This window comes from Molothrus ater, chromosome 5 (genome assembly GCF_012460135.2).
Source record: "Molothrus ater isolate BHLD 08-10-18 breed brown headed cowbird chromosome 5, BPBGC_Mater_1.1, whole genome shotgun sequence".
Taxonomy (NCBI): domain Eukaryota; kingdom Metazoa; phylum Chordata; class Aves; order Passeriformes; family Icteridae; genus Molothrus; species Molothrus ater.
Window position 1 is genome coordinate 44,925,564 of NC_050482.2, and position 23,173 is coordinate 44,948,736.

Here is a 23,173-nt window from a genome sequence, read left to right on the forward strand (position 1 = left end):
GGGGGTCATTGCTGGGATGCAGGCAGGGTGGTTGGCGCGGGCAAAATGATGGATTAACTGGAGAGGTAATGGACGCCGGGGAGGGGGCAGGTGGGCAAACAAACGCTCCCAAATCAGAGGCTCCTATTTTCTTGGCAAAGGGAAATCTCCAGGTGGTGCTGCGAGGACTGAGAGCCCCGGGAAGCCCCAGCTGGAAAACTCGGTGCTTGGGAGCTGCTCAGGAACCAGCGCGATGCACGGATGCTGTTACGCTATCCGGACCGAATCAGCAGAGCATCCCGCGCCTGGAGCGGGCTGCGGCCGAGTCAGGGCAGACCGGGCCGGGGCTGGGGCCGGTGCCGGGGCTGGGGCCGGTGCCGGGCGAGGCGGGACGGGCCGGGGGCGGGAGAGGCCGGGCGGGCCGGGGCGGGAGGGGCGCTCGGCCGCGCCCCCCGGGACTTTGAGCCCGGCGGCCCCGGCAGCGGCCCCGGGCGGCCGCGGGCATGGCGGGCCGGCAGCGGCACCGGCTGCTGCTGGAGAACGCGGAGCAGCTGGTGCTGGTGTGCGGCCGGCGGGAGCCGTACCTGCGGCGGGACGGCGCCACCAGGCTGGCCCTGCTGCGGGCCGCCAGCGTGGTGGTGGGGCTGTGAGTGCTCCCGGGACACGGCTGGCAGCGGCGGGCTGGCGGGAGGCGTGCTCCGAGCGCAGCCCGGGCTTCCCGGGACCGTCCTCGAATTCCATGGGGGAGCAGTCCCAAAGGGCTGCGGCTTCCCGGGGCGGGATCCAGGTGCAGGCGATAGCAGCTGGATTTGAGTGCCCTGCGGATAGATGCTGTGTGCTCTCTGATCCGCAGGAGGAAAGCAGTGTTACCTAGCAGGAATTAGAGCGGAACAGTACCAAGGTGTCATCCAGAGGGATCTAAGGAGAGGACAAGCGTTATGGCAAACAGCTTGAAACGCATGGCATCAGCCCAGTGTTTGCTGTGCATCTGTAATATGGGTGAACCACCTCCACACGTGCATCTTCAGTCTCTTGTTCCAGGAGCTCTGTCGTCAAGCACTTGACTTTTGAACAGGCTCACACGTTCTTTGGTCATTGTCTGTGTTTTGCAGGGATGGCTGTATCAAAGCTGTGGGCCAGGCAGATGTTATTCGCAATGAATTTTCAGAAGCAACATTTGAAAGGATAATTGACTGCTCGGGAAGTGTGTGTTGCCAGGTAGGTGTATTTTTGTGATACAAAGAATAGCACTGCCAGCAGGTCAAAGACATGATCCTAGTACTCAGAGCTGGTGAGACACATCTGGAGTGCTGTGTCCACTTCTGGGCTCCACAGTACGAGAGAGACATGGAGCTGCTGGAGTGGGTAATCTACAAAGATTATGAAGGGTTTGAAGCATCTCTCTTATGAGGAGAGACTGAGAGTTTGGTCTGTTCACCCTCAAGAAGAGACAACTGAAAGGGGACCTCATCAAAATCTGTAAGTATCTGAAGTGGGGGATGCCCAGAGGAGGTTTCCAGGCTCTGCTCAGTGGTGCCAAGCAATAGGACAAGAGGCAGTGGGCAGAAACTGATGCACAGGAAGGTCCACCTGAACACGAGGAAAAACTTTACTGTGCAAGTGACTGAGCACTGGAACAGGCTGCCCGGAGAGGTTGTGGAGTCTCCCTCACTGGAGATATTCAAGGGTTCTTTTGGGCTTCATGGTGGAGCTCTGTCTCCTCTTGTTTTGTCTGTGGATCTGTTCCTCTGTTTCGTAAATCACAACAGGAATGTAGCTGACCCACAGAAGGACTCTTCAGATTCACTGCTCTTTTCTGTGCTCTCTTAGCCCATCAGCCATTTGGCCACAGGACTCAGTCTGTCCATCCTGCCCACAGCTGTGTGAAGGCAAAAGGGATTTAAGTCACAAGTTCTGCAGCTTTGCCTGATAAAAAATCCCCAAAAGATGGGCAGGTCTATTGCATGTTAAACTCTCCAAGTGGTGTTAGTACATAAGCTGTCAGATCTGTTTCTCTTACAGTGGCCTGGCCATTCAGCAGTGTCACTTTCAGAGCTTGTAGAAAAGGCTCCCACTGTAATAAGTGTTGCTAGACGAAGTCTAGTGTGCTAAGCCCAGCCTAAGCAGTCTGCCTTTTTTTAAAGAGTACAGGCTTAAAGTCTAATTAATTCTTTCAAAGTCTGCTATTTATCCTTCCTTCCACAGTTTGAAAACTTTATCAAAATAATATGACAAACTCAGCAACTGAGGCACTTACCTAGAGACCTTTTGCCTAATGTGTCAGACCTAAAAAAATTAAAAGAAAATTAATAGCCTCTGAAGAAAATCCTAGATATTTGGCTGGTTGGATTTTTGTTTCTCTAACCAATAGAGACTTTTTAGGGGAGTTTCTGCTGTCTATTTAATTTGCTTGCATGTTCATAATATTTTCTTTTACACAGTGAAGTAACTCAAGTGTACATTTACTTTGTTTCCTTTAGGCCTGGTAGATGCACATACACATCCAGTGTGGGCTGGTGATAGGGTTCATGAGTTTGCAATGAAGGTAACAGCATAAAATTATACAGATGGATTTTTCTTCCTCCTATTTTTTTTTTAATGTATAACTGTTTCTACTTCCTAGTGACTCTCATCCTTCTTTTATAGAAAAATGCATAATTTCTGTCAGATAATCTACCTGAGGGACGAGGGATGATTTTTGAATAGTGATAGGCTGAGAGAGGAGTGTGCCTGCATCCTTTGCAGCTACCCTTGATATATTCTTGCATTATTTGAAGCAATACAGGAGTGCCGCCTTCTATTACTGTCTAAATCTTGATTTTTTCCCTTCCTTTTTCTTTTCCACATAAATGAATTTTGAACTAGAGATTGGTTTTCCCCTTGGATGCGGGGGAAAGCAAATCTTCAGAATAATTCTCTTTATGCCGCTTTGTGGTGGTGTTCACAGAGGTCCTAGGATGAGGGAAGAGACAAGAATCTTGTCTCCATGTTTCAGAAGGCCGATTTATTATTTTATGATATATATTATATTAAAAGAAAATTATATATTAAAACTATACTAAAAGAATAGAGAAAGGATTTCATCAGAGGGCTAGCAAGGATAGAAAGGAATGGAATGATAATAAAATCTTGTGACTGACCAGAGAGTCTGAGACAGCTGGACTGTGATTGGCCATTAATTAAAAACAACCACATGAGGCAATCAAAGATGTGCTTGTTGCATTCCACAGCAGCAGATAATCATTGTTCACATTTCGTTTCTGAGGCCTCTCAGCTTCTCAGGAGAAAAAATCCTAACAAAAGGACTTTTCATAAAATATGTCTGTGACACCGCTTCTTACAACATTCCTTCACTTAAGTGGAAGGGAGAGAGAAGAAGAGGGGGAGGGAGGAAGAATTCAGGGGGATTTTTTTCTCCTCTCTTTGTCTCTCTCACTGCAAAGAGACCTCAAGGCACTTTGCAGTATCTCTTGGATGGAAAACACACTCGTGCACTTGCTAATTGTATCTGGGGTGGCTTTTGTTTTCTTTTCTTTAACCCAAGCTGGCAGGTGCATCCTACATGGAGATCCACCAGGCTGGGGGCGGGATCCACTTCACGGTGGAGCACACTCGGAAGGCCACGGAGGACGAGCTGCTGGCCGGGCTGCAGCAGCGCCTGGGCCGCATGCTCCGAGCGGGATCCACGCTGGTGGAGTGCAAGAGCGGCTACGGCCTGGACCTGGACGCTGAGCTCAAAATGCTGCGGGCCATCGAGCGCGCGCGGAAATCCGTGGACATCGGCATCTCCTCCACCTACTGCGGAGCTCACGCCGTGCCCAAGTAATGGACTCCTCTTTCTCTTCTTAAGTACTGCTGCTTTGCACTGAACACTGGCTTCTTCTGCCTCGCTCCTCAAATACAACATGCTTGAAAAACAACAGCCAGTGTTCGTAGGAAGCTCTCCTGGATTTCAGGGCAGCATTATTTAGTGACTCCTAAATGCCAGCATAGGCTTAGCTCAGAATCCGTGTCTCCAGCTGATGCTCACACTGAACGTTACACAGAAAGTTCTTCTGCTTGCATTTGCTGCTATCCTTCAAGCTTGGTTTCTGCCATGAGATTTTATTTTGGCCAAATAACAACAGAAAATACCATATTTAATCTTCATATAGCTCCATAAACAAAGTTTAATTATGCTTCCATGCAATGAAGACTTGCATGCATCTTACAGCTATGAGATGAAAATTAAACTGTGTTTAATCAATTATTCTGATGGTTCAAGTAGACATGTCATAAAAATCCTTTCTCACTTCTGATTTTGATTTCGCTATGATTTAAATAATCTTCATGTTATCAGATTTCAGTGTATGAAGGAACTAATGAGGAGTTTTAGCTGGATATTTTGACATACTAAGTGGTAAGCTGCTGCAAGACAAGGCATGTGAGATGGAGGCAGGCTTATTATGTGGCAGTATTCAAGAGATGTTTGTTAAAAGAAAAAAAAGCATACTCCAAAAAAAAAAAAAATCCCCACTGTTTCTAACATTCAAGAAAACATGACCCAGAAACTATTTTTTGCAATCTAATTCTTGTGTGTTTGGAGTAGGATGGTAAATTATCTTTTGTCAATCTAACTATGGAAAATGAATCCTGTATCATCTTCAGTAACTGGGAGATGGTTAAGAATAAAGTAACTAAAATTGGCTGAAGGCAGCAACTGCTTCTTTCAGGAAGTTCTACTAAAATTTAGAGGACTTAATGGTAAAATAAAATAGACCTTTCACCCCAAACTATATCTATATATATATTTCTTAGCCTTTCCTTTCTCCTTCCTCTAAAAAGCCTTGGCAGGATCTCAGTCAAAATCCTGATAAATAGTCTTTCCCACGAAAATGCTTTGAGCATTTCTATAAACCAATGAAATAATTTCCAGTGTTTTTACAAACATACTAACTCTCATATGTTAGGAAGATAGTTATGCTTTCTCATTCTCTGCACATTTCTGTCCCCCCTGATGCACATCAAGCATAACCAAATTTAGTAGTAGTAAGGATATTGTATTTTAAGTAAAGAGAAAAGGTAGTTGGGAGTTACAGGAAATTTCTTGAAGGAAATACTGAGTTATCTGTATTTTTCAGTTTGGGTCTTTTTAAATAATCTCTTCTGTTTTCAATCAAATGTTTGTGTCTAGACTATTTTGCTTGAATTTTATGCTACCCCTCAAACTTAAGACTCTGGTTTGGGTTGTCATTTTGACCAGGAGGAAATCTGCAGTTCTTCCTTGGTCCCTCCAGTCACCATTTTGAATCAAACTCATGATTTGGGAATGTCTGATTTTTAAAAATCATTATTTTTTATTAGTAAGTGATTATTGGGCCATTTTCCACTTTATCAAGAAATTTTCAAAGTATTTTCCTGAGCAGAAATCTTCTGCATTAAAACAACAGCAGTTTTGTTTTGCATTTTGGGGCATTATATTTCTTAGTGTTTCCCTCTGTTTTGTCTTGGCTCTGGCTCTAATCTTTCAGCCCAAATTCCTCCAAAGGCTGCTGAGTAGACAGAGAAAAGGGAGAAGCCTGGGCATGGTCAGAGGCTGAGCAACCCCAATGCCTTTTCAGTGAGAAGGGAATGGAAGAGGGGCTCTGCTTTATAGCCTTGTTTATAAATTCAGCCAGAATTTGGCTTCTTGAATTGATTCCATTGCCTGGCTCCTGACTCAGCCTCGTGTGGCAGTGTCTGCATGCCTTACAGTGCCTGAAGTGAGCATGTACAGCATTAGCTGCTGTACATCCCTTGTCCTTAGACATTTAAATTGGAAAATGCTAACTCAACTGCATGTTTTGGGATTATTTGCCCCTTCTAAGGCATTTAGTGATCTCTCCTGGGTTATTTTTATGTAACAGTGGATTTATAAATGGTTCTGACTTTTGCAAATCAAACCTTGGGAAGCCCCTCTGATTAGAAACAGTTATCTGTCCATCAGTCTGAATGATAGAAAAGGAGAAGTAAATTATAAATAATAATTTACACTGCATATCCCCTTTGAGCTTTGATACTTGCATAAAAATATTGTATTAATGCCATTTAACATATTTAAGTGCTCACTTACATATTTTAAATAGTTATATTTTAGGATACAGTATAAAGAGATCAGAATATATGAATAGGAAAGCAGAAAAATTTGGTTTAAAGTACCCCAAATCTTTGTTAGCATCCAAGATGCCAACTTTATTGAAAACACTCAGTAATACAATCTAATATTCTTTGAATGGAAAGTAACTCATGTTGGAGAATGCATGAATTACTACAATGGGGCTTAATTTTTTGATTTGAATTTTTTGAGGGATTCATATTTACATAATTTCCTAAGTAATTCAGTAATTGCATGTATGGCTAGAGTGTGTGCCAGACTTCAAGGATGTTACTCATAGGGCTCTTTAACACTTTCTTTTTGTTAGAGGGAAAACTGCTACTGAAGCCACAGATGACATTATCAATAACCACCTTCCTAAACTGAAAGAACTCAAACTAAGTGGTGAAATACATGTTAACAATATAGATGTGTTCTGTGAGAAGGGAGTCTTTGATCTGGAGTCTACAAGGAGAATCCTTCAAGCTGGAAAAGATATAGGGTTACAGATTAACTTCCATGGTGATGAACTGCATCCGATGAAATCTGCTGAGGTACGTCTTGCTTAACATTCATTTTGGCTCCTGTGAGAGCCCAATCTGTGAAGGAATTGGAGTTTTCAAAACTGAGGTTGTCTTTTCTAAGACTTTATGAAATAGACCATCAGATAGAAACAGATGCCAGGAAGAGCAGTCCATGTGCAGCTTTGGAGGGAAGGACATGGGAGGAAGCCTTGACCTCTGGGACTAACGTGCACTGGCTAAGCAAACATTGACTTTGCTTATCTTCCACATGGGATACACATTGGGAAGGTGGATATCCATGCACCCAAGAATGACAAAAACATGGTTTCTATGAAACTTGAAAAATATTTTTTGTTAAATGTCCTGTTAGAAGCAACAAGCCAAATTGCAGTGAGCACACTCAGCGGTCTCATTACTCAGATATCAGTTTATCTGAGCACGCTCAGAGAGGTGGTTTAGTCAAGACTAGGTTCCCAAATATCTTGATAAAGAAAGTCCCTTTGACACCATGTTTCAACATCATTTAAATATTGCTTCCTTCCTGTGGGATCTGCCCAAGCTGTATGTAAAAAAAGCCAACAAAACCAAACCAAAAACTTGGTTGATCATAAAAGTCTATTTGACTTCCCCATTGAAGGCAGCATTCAGTTTTGTGAACTATTTTCTGATGGATCCTTTATGAACAGGAGTTGATAATGTTTTCATCCATGGCTCTCACATAGTTTATGTGTTAGGCTGGTAAAAACACCACTGAAGGTGTGCTTCTGCTCCATGGGTGGATAAAGTGATCAACTTTTCCTGCAGTAAATTAACAAATATTTTGTCTCTGTATTCTGATTGTTTTTCAAGCAATCTTGAAAATCTTTACTATTCTCTTCTGGTATATTTTGCATTAATAGTGAATTGTCTTTTCCAGTTGTTTAGAAACAACTTTTTAAACTGAATTAATTGAGAATAGTGAGTAATTTGCTTGAAAATTTCCTTAGCTTGGAGCTGAGCTGGGAGCCCGGGCCATCAGCCACCTGGAAGAAGTTAGTGATGAAGGTATTGTGGCAATGGCAAGAGCCAAGTGTGCTGCTGTCCTTCTGCCAACAACAGCCTACATGCTAAGGTAAGGCCTAGATTGAGGGAAACTTCTGTAACTGCAAATCCATGTGCGTGGTTTGAGGGGCTTTTAATCTAAAAGCAGAGTGTGTATCTATGCCTTAAGGATCAGTCTGGGTCAGTGAAGGCAATCATGTATACAGAGAGCTGAATGAGCCTCCCTCCTTTTGTCTTATTTATGCTGGAAATCCTCAGAACTCTGTGAGACTGCTGAGAAGTCTCACAGTATATTCAGAGTGGCTTTTTGGCTAAAACTTCCTAGAGAGTGTATTTCCAAGTGCCCCCCCCCCCCCCCCCGGAAACACCTACACAGATTAATCCAAGGGCTGAACAATTTTGAAATGGCTCTTCAGATATTGAAGTTATTGGAAACATCTTTTGCATTATAGCTGCTAAGTGAAAGGATCTCTAATGTATGCAGACTAAACTCACAGACTCAAAAAACAGGAAGGAACTATTGCATTGCATGTGCCACTGCTCATATTTTGGAGCCTGTCTTTGAAGCTATAAGAACTAGAAAAAAAATTTTTTTTAGAAGTGAAGATTTTCATCTTGTAAATTCTTAAGTGGCTGAGATCTGGCTAAATACCAGAACTTCAGTGGTCTGGAGCCTGATGGTTGACACTGGCTGGTGCCACATGCAGTTACTGCAAAAGCGGTGGCTCACACTTCCCATTTATGTTTTTCGTAGGATGACAGGTAGGGATGCAAGAGGAGAGTTTGGGCTTTTATCTCCATAAGGATCAGTGTAACTGGATGCATGAATGCAGCCAAACTGAGAGATGACTTTTGCCCTTGTAAATCATTGTATGATAACTAAGCAAATTGTACTGATAAGTTTATTTTTCCCACTAGACTGAAGCAACCTCAAGCTAGAAAAATGTTGGAAGAAGGTGTTATAGTTGCTCTTGGCAGTGACTTCAATCCTAATGCATACTGTTTTTCAATGGTAAGATAATCCTAATACTGAAACCATAGAATTATGAAATTTCTTACTAGTACAACTTGTGTGTAGGTCTTGTACACTTTGTGGCTTCGTGTGCACAAGGAGAGCTGCCTGCCCCATGCAGACAGCTGTCTGTGTTGTTGTGTGTATTGGTAGTTTTTGCCAGAAATTCTTGAACCAGAATGGGTTCCATCCTTCATATGCACTGAGAGGCCTATTCAAAATGCTCTCAAAGCTACTGATTTTAGAGTTCTCATTTTGGATTTGGCAAAATTTATGTTGTACAAAATAGCTCCTGCTGTTGTGCAAGGAAAAAGGCGAGTGCTTAGGGATTTGAAGAATAAACAGCTTTGTGTTCCTGGTAACTCCCATTGTGCCCTGCCTTGCCTGCTAGCCTATGGTGATGCACCTGGCCTGTGTAAACATGAAGATGTCAATGAATGAAGCACTGGCAGCTGCCACCATTAATGCAGCTTATGCTCTGGGCAAATCAGACACACATGGCTCCTTGGAGGTCGGCAAGCAGGGGGATCTTCTTATCATAAACTCATCAAGGTTTGTTCTTCTCTATTCTGTTCTTCTTTCTGCATTTTAAATGTGCTTTAACCTTAGTTATCTTCACTGAATAAAGTGAAGATAACTAAGGTAGCATTTCAGACCCACTTTCATTTTCCTTAATTACTCCAATGGAAAATAAAGCCTAAGACCTTTGGGGCTGTTTTTACAAGTGATCCATGCCTAACTACAAATCACCTAGAGATAATATGTGTTTATTTTGTGGAATAAATTCTCTACTGATAGACTCACTGTATTCATGCAGTAAGAGACAACATGTAGATATGGAATAGTGTTTCCACATTTTCAAGCAAATCTTATAAAATTGCTGGGTATGCTGGGCATGTGACCTGCTCTTATGCAAGTTTATATATTCTTAAACATCTTGTATTTTTAGGTGGGAGCACTTGATTTACCAGTTTGGTGGACATGAAGCATTGATCAACTACGTTATAGTTAAAGGAAAAGTCATCTATGAAAATGAGAGGTGTGAGACAATGAGCAGTTACTGAGTGAAGGCAGTAGTTTAGTGAGCTACTAAAATCAAATTAGGATGGAGTATTTCAAAGCAACAGACAAATCAGATTTGTATTTACTGGTAAATTGTTTGCCTGCTCACCTTACTCTTATTCAAATAAACCTTACCAAGCATTACCCATTTGGTGCATCTCCATGTCCATTGTCCTTCTCTCCAGCACTCTAAATAATTTCTAATTGTATCCGTCTTAAATAAGACAGTTTCAAAATATGTTTTCCTATACAATTAATCTATAATATTATAATATTTGAAAATAATCCAAACGAACTGGCAATGAATAAACAGAGTTTGGATCCAGGTAAGATTTACTGGGGAATGTGATGCTAAGTAACCTGTGACAGAGGGCCAGGGGCTCAGGCATGCACATTTGAGATGGCCCTTGGCTGTGTAGGCAGAAGATCACATGCAGTGTCATACAGATATTCCAGAAAAGACTAATTTTATTTATTCTAGGTTGAATCTGAAATAACATAAGATACATTTGTTTGTGGAAGTTTGAATGTGATTCTGGTAAATTAAGTATGATAACTTTTACCCAAAGCTGTGTTGAAACTTAGGAGCCTAACTTTTAAAAAGCGCTCTTTCATTTATCTTTCAACTGCTGCTTCCCCCCCCCCCCCCCCCCCAGCTTGTAACATCATTTAGGAATGGAGTATGTAGAAAAAAGGATGATACAGCTCTGGTTAATTTAAGCTTTTGCAGTATTTAAGCAGAGGGTCTGGGGTAGGAGGGTCTCTGAATACCCATGGACTAAGTATTTTCTTCAAATTTTCAAATGGATGGTGGCTGCAGAAGCAAAAAGGATTTACTTTCTGAAGTAAAGAATGAAATTGCACTTGACAAGCATTAAGAACTTCACATCAAAAATAGTTATTGATATAAGCAAGTGACATAACCTGTGATACAGAGCAGAGTGCTTTAGTGAACCAGACCCTTGAGGAAGGACAATGGTCTCATTCTGATTAGCAGGTATTTGAAAGCCATCACATGCATGAGCATTATTTTGACCTCCTGATCTCCCTGAGCCTTGGGCACATCTATTAACACCCAAAATCTGCAAGCCATCCTCTGTAGTATCTTTCTTCATGCTTTATTTGATCCAGGCTAGCCAACCAAATCAGATTTTAAAACAATGTAATAGTATTCCTGCCACCTGACGTGTTTTCCTGCAAGCAGATGTTGTACCAGATGTGGATGTGGAACTTTGTTTTTATGAAGCTTGAAAGAACATCCCAAGTACGTGATTGCACAGTCCATTCTGGCCAAGACAACCTTCATAAATAATGTTTATAGAGGGATTTGGGAAGGCTATCAGGGAAGGAGCACAGGCATTTCTTAAACGCAGGGTGCAGGCAGAGTGGTGCCTCTCAGCTTTGCACAGGCACAGTGCAAAACCCGAGTCCACTGTGCTGCAGTGTGTGCTGGGGGTCCCTTGGTCCCAACAGCCAAAAGCAGAGGTGAGCGGGAAACAGGGCCCAGAATCTCTTCTCTGAATGCTCAAGGCATTGGCTTGGGCATTTGGCAACCTGCTAGGTTGCCAGCAGGCATGAGCCCTCTCCTCAGGGTGCATTTTCCATGCCAGGTGTCAGATGCTCAAAGGCAGCCCCACAGTGGTGCTTCGGCTGCCCCTTGCAGCATAGCCAACAGCCTGGGGAGGCTTTCAACTTGTGCTGAATGCCCCTCAGCCACATCAGTACTGCCCTGTCAGCACTGCACCATGAGGTGAAATCCATGTCCTGATTCTTCCCTTGCAAAACAAAGCCTGTGCCAGAGGTCAGGTGTTGTGACACAGAGCACACTGACTTGTGCTCCCATCTGTGGGGACAGGACCCCTGGCAGACAGGCAGAGACCTGGGGAACCATGGGAGTGTAGGTCTTGGTGGTATTACCTCAGCACTGGTTCACATGCACTAGTCCTACACCTCCTCTTCTCCCTTTTCTAGCCCCTTTGTCACCTGTCCTACTTCCAAATTAAGCTTTTGCTTTACATTTTCATCATCACACAAGTGACAGGAAAATAGATTGCTACAACCATATGTGAAGCCTCAGTTTATTGATTGCAGGTGTGGGCCCATAGCTCTTGGAAAGCTGCATTAAATGTAGCCCATCACCAGAATATAAAATATTTGTTCTGGAGCAGTGATGCAGCGATCTCCATAGCACATTCCTATGCACACAGCTTTCCTGATTTGTGAAGCACCTGCTCTAAAAATGCTCCTGTTATACAAGAGCCTATACCTCACATATGATCTGCAAAAGAGAATAACTAAGTGTAAAGATAATCTTCCTTGTGGCAAAATGAAGGGGATCACAGCAGTTACCCAAGGGGGGAGAAAAAAGGTAAGAATATAAAACTTGGCCTGTTTGGTATCATTGGCACAGATGGAGAGAAAACAAACAAAATGTTGACAAAACAAATACTGGTTTCATCAGGAGTCTGAATGATTTGTATTCAGAAGTTCATGAAATTCAGTCAAAACCACACTATCATGACAAAGTTGTCTTTTACAGATGAGGAAAGCAGTGAGACTTTTCTTGACTATCTATTTGTGCTTCTGATCTCGACAGTCAGGTCCTCTGGTTCGCCTGGAGAAACCACATTGAGTGTGAGTAGAATGGCCATGCTCAGGTAAGGTTCTGGAAAGGATCTGCTCTCTTCCAGAGGATCACAACTCAGAGCTCATTCTGATGCCTGTGGTCATGACTGTCGTCTGCACTCATTCTCAGGGAGAAAGCTGTAGGTGAAATGGGTCTTGATTCAGGGATGTGCTCCCTCCTGTACTTTTCAATGTAAGGGTTAGCCACTTCCCACACCTGTGGAAAAAGAATGTGAAACAGCAGCGTCAGAGGCAAAGAAAAGGTCAGCTAAGACAGCAATGCATGAGTTCAGGAAACCCTGAAGAAAAGTTATTGGGTGGGATATGCTGTATGGGAGGAGCAGAACCAGAGAGGCAGATAGAGCAAGGCTTAGGGAAGAGCATGTGGAGAGAGTTGACAAGGGATAGGAAAGGATACAGCTCCAAGGGGACAAGGTGAAAGGATTCAAGGCAAAAATACTTTGTCCTTCCATGTTACCAGGCTAATGCTCTGTGTGCAATAGTTGGGACTAGACAATCCTGCACAGAAGCCAAAAGCCAGCACTCACCTTCTGCTCCACGAGCAGCCTGTGAGCTGCTTCAATGTCTGGGGCCATGAAGCGATCCTTTATCCAAGGCCTGTGAGGAGACATTGGGCAAACATTAACCCCACTGCCAGCAGCTGCTCTCCATGCAGGCAGCCTCTGGGGAATGTGTTTGCCTGCTCTTACCTCACCACGGAGCGCACAAGGTCGTAGACCTTCTCCAATGGGGTGGTGGTTCTCAGAGGGCGGAGGAATTCAATGCCCTGGCAGGCGGCGAGCAGCTCGATGGCCAGGACTGGGAAGGCAGAGCAGCCAAAGGGATGTTTGGCAGGTACAGCTCAAGGTGAGGTTTCCTGTCTAAAGCTACCCCTGGCCTTTGTGCTCACTCATATCATATGGTTCAGGCAAGGTGAAAAACCAGTGGGTACACACCCCCAGAGAGCCAGCCCAGAGCCTGGATCACTCCATAGATGATGCTGAGGGCAGTGCCAGCCACAGCAAGCAGATTTTGGGTGCTGTTGTACAGACTTTTCAAGTGTCCAGGAACTCCTGGTCACCAGAGTCTTAAATCCCTAGGAATCTCTTCCAGGGTAACTGGAATACTCAAATTAATGTTCATAATAAATCAGAAAGCTTCTTTTGCACTGAGAAAAGAGGAGCCTGAGCTAAAAAAAAAAAAGCTCTCCCTCTAAAGCTTGCCAAGAGCTCACATGAAAACACCAGGAAAATGACAGCACTTTGGAGAGAGTCTTCTGTCTGAGACATTTGCATTGTATCTGCCTACCTTACACCTGATCATTATTGGTATTAGCCCCTCATTTTCATGATTCAAGGTCTGTCTGGAAATCAGAATTTTAATTTTACCTTGTTCCACATGTTCAATAACTCTCAAGGCTTTTCTTGCAGCCCATCCTCCCATGGACACGTGATCCTCTGTAGCAGCACTGGTTGAGAGAGAATCCACAGAAGAGGGGTGGCACAAGGCTTTGTTCTCAGACACTGCAAAAACCCAGCACAATGAATGAAGGACAGAATAGGCAGGAGACAGCAGAAGCAATGGACAACGTGGGGGACATGTCCACCACCTTGGGTCCAACTACTGCTCCTCTTTCGAGGATGCGTCAGTATTTTACCTGGACTGAGTAATTTGTAATAACCACCTTGAAAACTACCATTGCCTCTGAAAACTCTAACCAACAGCAGTCTTTAGATGCAAATATTAACCAAATACAGAATGACAGCTCACTCTTCACTCCCTTATGTCCAGTTTGAGTTGCTGTGGCTCAAAGGCCTGGAGGAAACTAAAGCAGAAGAGCAGAGAGCATAACTGAAACACAAGCCTGGTTCTGCCTGTTGCTCTAGGGCAACTGTCTGTAAAGAGCATTGGCTCCCTCTGGCTTGGTCACAAAGATCACCCCTCCCCTGCTTTCAAGAATACAGCGAGAGATCAGCATCTGGTCTGCTCATTGCAGCTGAGGCACTTTCAGAACTTCCTCTAGAAAGATGGGGAATGCAATATAAACCTTCTCCCTCCCTCACCTCACTACAAGGCTGCCCACATCCCTGAGGGTGACACACTCCAGCTTTGAAAGCCAGGTGCAATATCTGGAATAAATTCTCATGCTGCATCCAAAACCAACAGGCAAATGGTTGCAGAAGAGGCCTTAGGCACCACTCAATGACAATTTGAGGTTGAGAACTGCTCTTTAAATGAGAAGAAATGAAGTCTGCATTCACAGAACTCTGGCTGCACTTGGCCTTTTCTTTCTGAAGCCCAGCGGGATGCTGTGTAACGCTCTCGCCAAATTAGCAGCTTCAGAAAAGCCACAGGAGCAACAGAGAGGTGGTGACATCAATTGAAAATAGGCTGGAGTGACAGTCTAGGACCAGAGCCCAGCTGGCACATTCAGGTGATGGCAGGTCCCAGAGAGGCTGCATGTGATCACTGCAAACAGCTCAGTCTGGCAGGCACAGAGCTGCTGGAGCAGGGGCAGACAGACGCATCCAGTGGTGTTGCAAAATATCTGCAATTTTTTTTCAGATTTATCTATTAACCCTGGGAGTGAAAAACATTAGCTGGTACACAAACAACCCAGAAACTGGCAGAGTGATTTGAAAAATACTGGTGATTAAAAAAGAAGTGAAGAAAAATAAAACTAACTCAAACTTCAGATAAAAATTCAGATAAAATGCTGGCTGTTTTGATCAGGATGAGGTGATTTTGACCCATGGACTTCTAGTGTCAGCAGAGGCAGGGCTGTAATTTCATTTCCCACCGCAGAAATCACAAACACCCCAGAATCTGTCACCCCAGATTGCAGAAGTGTGCAGTGAAACCTGAAGCCATGCAACCAACTGAAGCCTAAATTCTTCCCAGCCAAAGGTAAAGCTTTCAGCCCTTAAACAAGGGGATGAGCATTCAGGCTCCTCTTCCAGACCCACTTCCCAAACCAGCCTCTAGGCAGGGTTCCTTTAGCCCACTGATTTAGTTAATTTATTTGTTTTTCTCCAGAATGTTTATGTACACATTTAACTGATATCCTCTGTTCCTGTGTTTGTTTGTAACTTTTAAAATTTGCTCTATTCTCACAGCATGTTTATCTTTATATTGGCTAATGTTTTCCTGAACCTCTGAACTGTAGTATGCCAGCAGCCAGTAGGCTTCTTGTTGCCTTAGCCATGAGTACTAGAGAAAAAACTGAAGTGATGTTTAATTTAAGTGTGCTCCCCCAATAGCCAGCCCTGCAAACTCCAGTCTTCTGAGGACTGTGGGGTCCAATACTGATGTGCCAAATGGAGACAGCCAGAACTGAGGGCATCAGGCCACCTTTGGGACAAGCCTTCCCACCAAAGTCCACTCAGAGTTTGCATGCTCAAGGGTTGCTGCAGAATAAGGAAGCCTGAAGTGAAATAATTGCAGCTACACCCAATGCTCATACTTTACAAGACAGCACAGAGCACATGGAGAGGACACAGAAACCAGGAGCCAGATACCTTTGTATCTACTGTTAGATTGCATCTGTCTTGAAAAAAATCAGTCTTTCCAGCTTGCTCTCTCTATGGCATTGCTCAAGCACTCACCCAGGGCAGCTGCTGTGCAGTGTGCAATCATGAAGCCTGAGTTCAGACCTCCTTCAGTGACTAAAAATGCAGGCAGTTCACTGAGTGAGGGGTTGCAGAGCCTCTCAATTCTTCTTTCACTAATTGCAGCGAGTTCATGCACACCAATTGCTAAATAGTCCAGAGCCTACAAAAGAAGATCTCATTAAACCAGATGAAAAAAACAAACCAGAAAAAGGTTTTTTTCTTTCTTCAAATGCTGAATTACCTTTGCAGGATATTCACCATGAAAATTTCCTCCAGAAATGGTCTCTTCTCTTTCAGCAAACACCATCTTTAAGGAGAAGTTAAGGCCCAGGTGGGTGAAATACAGTTTACATGAGTGATATATGCCAGTTATCAGAATATCTTAACTGAAGGAGTGTTTGTGCCAATAGGCTTTTTTTTGCAAGCACATTCTATTGCATCCACACTTCCACTTTTCAGGAAATGAAGACACAATCTCAGTTCTTCAAATTTGTAGGTACAATTTTGACATGTATTTTTTCAAATAAGCTACATAAATGAAGGTCTTTGATTGAGGGCGCAAAAAAAACCAAGCTGTTCAGACCCTAGCATAGATTTTCAGTTCCTTGATAGATTCTCTCCATGACAGTTACAATTTTGGCACTTAATTAGTCCAAATTAGAATTGGACTACTTCCAAATAGAAGAATTGGATTAGATTCTAATTAAAGGTAAAAAGATGTTTATAAGATTAGAAGCAGTAATGCTTATCAGCAATTGATATGATGCTATGTACAGCATCATTATAGTGCTGACAGAAAAGCAGCCCTACATTACAGAGCTGACAGAAATCCTTCAGTGCAGTCATGGGGAAAGGAAGAGAGGTTGCTGTTGCAAACAATGGCAGTTATTGACCAAAGCCAGTTATGACTTTTTTGCCTCCAGTGTAACTGTACAGAACAAAAGAATAAAAAAGGCCAAGCAGAATTTTATATAGTAATAAAGTAATCAAAAAGATACAGGGTTGTCTGTGGCGCTGTTGATTTCCGTCATTATTATGTCCTTCACAAAAGCAATTGTATCATTTACAATTCCATGGACCTAGAACAAAAGACATTAGTGCCTGAGCTTAGTATCTGTACTCAGTTCACTTTCAGGATGCTGACTGAGCCGCAGGGACCCTCTTTCCCACTATTCCACTTGACTTTCACACATGGAAGACGGTCTTGGATGTGCTTTTTAACATCAGGAGCCTCACTGCCAATCCTAGACACTTCAAAGATAGTATTTACTATTATTATGGCAGTTTTGCCAAAAGAGTAATCTGAATATGACATTCTTTACTTATTTGGGTTGGTTTACCTAAATGGAAGGTATTTATTCAGTGGCAGAAGAGTTATGAGGGAAGAAGTGGCCTTACAAACACTCACAGAAAACAAAACCTCTTATTAATTAATTCACTTTCATTAATTACACTGATTTAATAGCTTTGCTCCTGTTAAAATGCATAGGATTGAGGAATTCCAATATATCTGAGATACTACATTCTGTTGGCTTCTGGAAACACCCAGTTCATGTTACTAACACCAATGCAGAAGAAAATCCCTGCAAAATCTGCAAGCATGGAAATCAACACTTTCCCTCTGCTTCTGACCTCTGGCCTCTTCCAGATCTGGACATGGCTTTGTTAGATGCTGCCTGATCTGTACACACACGAGAGCAACAAATTGCATGTCTCCATTAACACTACTGAGGCAAAATAAAGCCACTTCCTCTAAGTCAGTGTCAGACAGCACCTTACTGACTGTATTTCTGAGGTGGAAATTTCACCATCATTTATCTATTGTTACAGAAGGATCTAAAAGTCAGTCTGTACCTGAGGGCAGCAGCGCATTGTGTACGCGTCCTGAACTCGGTCACAGAATCTGTGGCTCTCTAGAAGACATAAGGAGGGCAAAACCCAAATATTGCTTACATAAAAGCATTGTGTCCTGTTGAAGGACCCAGCCTGTCCTGGTAACCTGAGAGGGTGAAGGTTCAGATTGTTCACCTGCTATTTCTGATGGATGATGGTCAGAATCTAGAAGGGACCTGAATCGAAAGGCCACTTCAGCCTGCCCTCGGTGCGGGCGCACCGCATGGATATCTAGTAAGAGAAGTTAGACTGTCAGGCTGTGCCTCCCTTGTCAGGAACTGTTTAGCAAACAGACAGGAAGGGCCCAGTACTCACCAGTGTCAAAGGCCCTTGTTGTACCCTTTAGGACTTCCAGTGTAAGGGCAGCAATGATGTCAGCTTGCCTCGCTATAGCTCCGGCTCTTTCCACTGCCTCACACCCCAGCGAGGTGATCATTTGTGTCCCGTTGATGAGGGCCAGACCCTTCCAAGGGAGAGCAGATGTTAAGCAAATTCATTGCAGCTATTCCACATGCTGTGACAATTCCCCATGTCTGTGACAATTCTCCTTCTCACATGAAGGAGTTAAAGATCTTTGCCTAGCTTTTTGGACCATCCTGAAGTCATAAAATGCACAGCTTGACTGAGCATCTTTGCTACAATAAAGTGTTAATGCTCATGACCCCATTGGTCTCTGCAGACACCCTTGGAGCACCGGTAGTTCCAAGTAAGTCAGATACCTGCTTCAAGTCAGGCATCTGACCTCCTGTTATGGCCAAAGGGCAGAGAGGTACCTTGAAGGTGCCTCTTAGACAGCTGTTTCAGGATGGTTTAAAGTGCTTTTGAAAGAGACCTCTCTGTCTCCACTGACCACAGAGCCAATCTGAACACCAAGCTTGGGTCTGACATTTCAAGTCAAGTAAGGTGACACTAGGAGTAGTGACGCCCACTCCTGATAACACTTCATCATTATCCTTCTGAAGTTTGATTTAAAATTATTATTAATTAATGTAATGCTTTTATTGTACCTATAAAGCAAATAGTGATTGACTGTGCTCTTTTTCATCAGCTGGCATCATTATACTTTATTACCTCTTTTGGTTTCAAGGTAATTGGTTTCAGTCCATGAGCTTCCAGGACCTGTGAAGGAGTTAAATGCCAAGGCAGTTAATGAAAAATACTTTTCAGTCACTAAAGGCACAAAATTAAGTCACCAAAACTTAAATGTTTCCATGAACAGAAATATTAACAAATTTCTTAAGTGATGGGAGAAAAAGAGCTTTACACATATTTTTTTTCTGCTGGGCTAAATAAAGGGCTTCCAAACTAGCACCTCACTTCCTAATGCCAATACAAGAAGGTAGCAGGAGCACTGAAGCAAGATATATGTCACTGTCACAGCCCATTAACATCTACCATGTTCTAGATGATGGGAGAGGGCAATAGGAAAGAAGGCTGGAAACCTCTTGGAAAGGCAGTTCTGCCTACACCCTGCCTCATAGCATTCTGGCTTGGCATAAATTATTCCTTTTTAAATGATCCCTAATCCTTTCTATAGAAAATCTCTAGTGACAGGAAGCGTCCTATCCAGTTTATTCTTCACATGTCTATTCTATAGGGCAATTGCTCTTGCAGGAAATGGAGAAACAGCATAACCTATTTCTCATTTAATCCTCTCACCCTATCCAATGGAAGAGGTAATGCACTTCAGAAGTGTACAGTTATACCTTCTGGTCTAGAAGGTCCAGGACACACTGGTCTGCTTCCTCCTTACTCCTCTCCCTGTGTAGTCCTCAATCTTTCTCCAGTCTATAGTGATGTACACCAATCAATCCATCAATGAGTCTGGTATTCAAATATTCATGGGTAGGAGTTATAGGTGTAGCAGAACAAACTACCATGAAAGACTTTGGAGGGGCTGGACTTGGAGATACTTAACACAAGATCAATCTGCTGGTGTGTTGGTGGCAGAACAACGATGGATTAAAAACTAATTTCATTGTAACATCTCCATCTTGTGAAGGAGACTGATATAAAGGTAATCCTAGATAATTTATCAAAAATGAAATATCCAAACCTGTGTATTTACTTAAAGCCACTATAAAATCAGTAGAAATTTTACTGCAAAGATCTTGTCTCCAGTAAATCTCCAGGTACACTCAGCATTTGAGAGGTGATGTTGGATTTTTTAGAAAAGTATTGATGCTCATGGAACTGAAGATAGAACAATAGTTCTTTCATAGTTGGTCTCATATCCTCTCCATTTCTCCAGTTCATAAATGATGTCACTGTAGTATCTTGTATAGCAGTACTGTGGCATGATATTTCTTTAGGGGTCAATTACATGCTGCTTATTTATGTCTGCTCCAGTGACATGTGAGTCAGTTCTTGTATTCTCCATGGATCCACCTTTCTCAAATTAGAGGATGAGTAGCTAAAGGCAACCTAGTCCCAATTCAGACTGGGAGAGAAAATCCAAAGACTTGTACGTGTTACTAATCTGAGCAAAAGCTCTCTTTCTCTCAAAGCTGCATGCAATTTGAAAAATGAGTCAGCAAGCTAAAAAAAAACCAACTATCAGCTGCACAAATCTTACATATTTAGCATCAGCCCAGCCACTCTTCGGGGACCACATCTTTCCCTCTCCAATTAATCCCAGAGCAAGATGAGAGAGAGGGGCCAAGTCTCCGCTGGCTCCAACTGTCCCTTTTTCTGGGATATAAGGAAGGCAGGATGCTAGAAAGAAAACAAAAATCACTCCTTTTAGAGCCTTCCCTTGATAAACTCCCTGGAAAACAGAGAAGCCAGCTCACAAGTGTGGCCACAGTAACATCCTACAATCATGGACAATGGCACCAGCAGGACTTCTCTTGTTGCAGCTCTAGTCCTGATCTCTCACAACTACCAAGTTGACAGACTAGCATCTGCATCTTGACCCACACCCTTTAATAAAACAGTTAAAAGAAAAAAAAAGGAAAGGAAGATTTTCTTTAAACATCTTTTTACCATTAAACACTTCAATAACTTGCTCGAGGGTTTCTAGGGATATTCCACTGTATCCTTTGGCTAGGACATTGATTCTCAGTGCCAACAGCATGCGAGTTCTCTCTGGGGTCAAAGGTTTCCCCACACCTGAAACAGTAACAGAACCCTCTCGGTTACTCACCCGCTACCAACAAGCAGAGAAAAGGGAAACACCAAGCAATCTCTCATTACCTGCAGAATGTGAACGAACCAAGTTCACTTGAAGCTCCCTACAGAAAAAAAAGAAAATACGTTAAACCTCAAAAAAGTCTCATCAGGTTTGATTTTGCACAAAACAGAAGGAATTTGTGAAGCAGCTCTCTCATTTAACCCCAACTACAGGGTCAAACTGCTCCCTCTTCTTCCTTTCCTGAAAAGAAGGAACAGAGAAGGCTGCACACACAACATACCTCAGATTGCTGTTTGGGATGACAGTCCTGGCAAACTTCCCAAATCCCGTGGTGATTCCATAAACAACTGCAAGAAATGTACACTGCTGGTTAAGGAGGGAACCTGATGAAGTCTTCTAAACAATTAGCAGTTAAAAGCAAAAATATTTACCTGTCTGTTCCTTTACGATCCTTTCAATCACTTCTCGTGATTTTTTGACTTTAGTTTCAGCTTCGGGTGTGAGCTAAAACAAGAGTAGTTTAAATATTAGCTTATTGATCATTATTTAGCTGTAGAAAAATAAGCATGTAATTTTTAGCTGTATTTGTCCAGAATTTTTACCTTTATCTTGTAGAGTCCCTTTCCTAAATTGACCAAGTCCTCCGTTGTTAAGCTGTTGCCATCTAAAGAAATATACTACACCAAAGAACCACCTTTTAGTTTGGGATATAGATACAAAGTTACTTAATAATCACTATAAATAAAAAATACAGTCACAACTCAGCAATGACAGGAAGCTTCTTCATGCTTATTCATAAGACAGGAACCCGGATAACAAACACATAATAAGCACATTGTAGTTTAGTTTCCTAGACCCAGCCAATCTAATAGCCCCTGCTTTTGTGAAATGCTGGCTGAACTCTCAGCATTTTCTGGTGAGTAGCAGGATTTGTTACTGAGTTGTAAAATCACTGGTGATTCTTACCTGTTCTGGTTCTCGATATTTGCTGTATCTGAAAGTTTTGTAAAGGAAAAAGGGCAGACAGGATTTCACAGGCAGTGACCACTCAATTACAGCTCACAATGTGTTTTAAGAATGAAGGAAATCTAAAAAATGCAGGCAATCTAGAAAATTTTAAATCTGTAATTGTAAAAACTTCACAAAGCACTCAAAAAGGATACAAATGAACTCCTTCTGGCTGAGATGGTATGAAATCTGGAGACATTATATCTCCTTCTATAACTAGAAGAAATATGCAGAATAAACACATACAGGATTAAATTGCATTATTGACATAAGTTAATTTTTAATTTATTACAATTCACAGCAATAAGAATTCTGATTTCCAGTTATCAGCCTGAGCATACTTGCATGTTTCTGGAAAAGTAAAAGGAACTATGTATTTATTTAAGATATTCCAAAGGCTAAGGCAGAACAGCTTACACTATATATGACAGCAGATAGAGAAGATGTATATAGAATCTTGTACCTTCTAACTTTTATGTAGTTCTGTTCTTAAAAGTTAAATATTCTTAAATTATTGGGCATTATTCCATAAAAGCTCATTATTTACAAAATTTACAAAGGTAGACAATCTCTCAGGTGCAATTTTAGATGAATCTAGATAAAGCCACAGTTTGCTGACTCAGGTGACAACACAGACGTTCTACAATGCAATGCTTAAGGCTTTGCTTACCAACTTCAACAAATTCATTGTCTTCTAGAGCATCCCCCACGGTATCATCAAGATCCAGCAAGCCAAGTCCCTTGCACCTTCGAATGTAAAACTTGACTTCTTCCACTGAGGCAAATCCCCCGTTGTCAGGTTTGTTTTTCATGTACCGTCTCACAGCTTCCTTTCCCAGCCACTCAATGGTGTTTGTGGAGCTCAGGCATGGCACTGCCAGCCACTCTCCTCGGACGTGCACCGTGTACCTCGGCATGCTTTCTCTCCTGAAATTGCTCCTTGACCAAGAAGGGCTGCAGTGTGCAGCAGCCTTACATTTACCATGTGATGATGGCCCGAAGAGCTGTGCCTATCTAGAGCCCAGTGTTGCAATCAGATAGAGGCAAAAACCACCCTCAACATCCTCATCTTTGTAAATAAACGAGATCAATGTGTTTGGCTGACTTTGTCCAATCAAACCAAACCCAGGGAACACACCCTTTTCACAGAAATGGCTATTGCCACAGGAATTT

The 23,173-nt window shown here is 42.6% G+C and overlaps 2 protein-coding genes across 2 annotated transcripts; one reads left to right on the plus strand and one right to left on the minus strand.

Annotated features, from left to right (window-relative positions):
- The first annotated feature begins 482 nt into the window (after positions 1-482).
- AMDHD1 (amidohydrolase domain containing 1) lies at positions 483-9,874 on the plus strand. Its single transcript, XM_054515003.1, has 9 exons — positions 483-625; positions 1,092-1,185; positions 2,435-2,524; positions 3,524-3,801; positions 6,420-6,645; positions 7,602-7,726; positions 8,575-8,668; positions 9,060-9,220; positions 9,618-9,874. The coding sequence occupies exons 1-9, from the start codon at positions 483-485 to the stop codon at positions 9,730-9,732; spliced, it is 1,326 nt and encodes a 441-aa protein (XP_054370978.1). The 3' UTR covers positions 9,733-9,874.
- A 2,089-nt stretch (positions 9,875-11,963) lies between these two features.
- Positions 11,964-23,017, minus strand: HAL (histidine ammonia-lyase). The gene is made up of 20 exons (XM_036401819.2): positions 22,671-23,017; positions 22,156-22,216; positions 21,959-21,986; positions 21,595-21,669; positions 21,424-21,496; positions 21,273-21,339; positions 21,055-21,092; positions 20,845-20,970; positions 20,435-20,574; positions 18,931-18,978; positions 18,175-18,322; positions 17,995-18,090; positions 17,821-17,879; positions 16,965-17,045; positions 16,208-16,273; positions 15,961-16,126; positions 13,744-13,878; positions 13,066-13,174; positions 12,904-12,973; positions 11,964-12,572 (listed from the first exon to the last, which is right to left on the minus strand). The coding sequence occupies exons 1-20, from the start codon at positions 22,915-22,917 to the stop codon at positions 12,432-12,434; spliced, it is 1,974 nt and encodes a 657-aa protein (XP_036257712.1). The 5' UTR covers positions 22,918-23,017; the 3' UTR covers positions 11,964-12,431.
- Between the last annotated feature and the right edge of the window lie 156 nt (positions 23,018-23,173).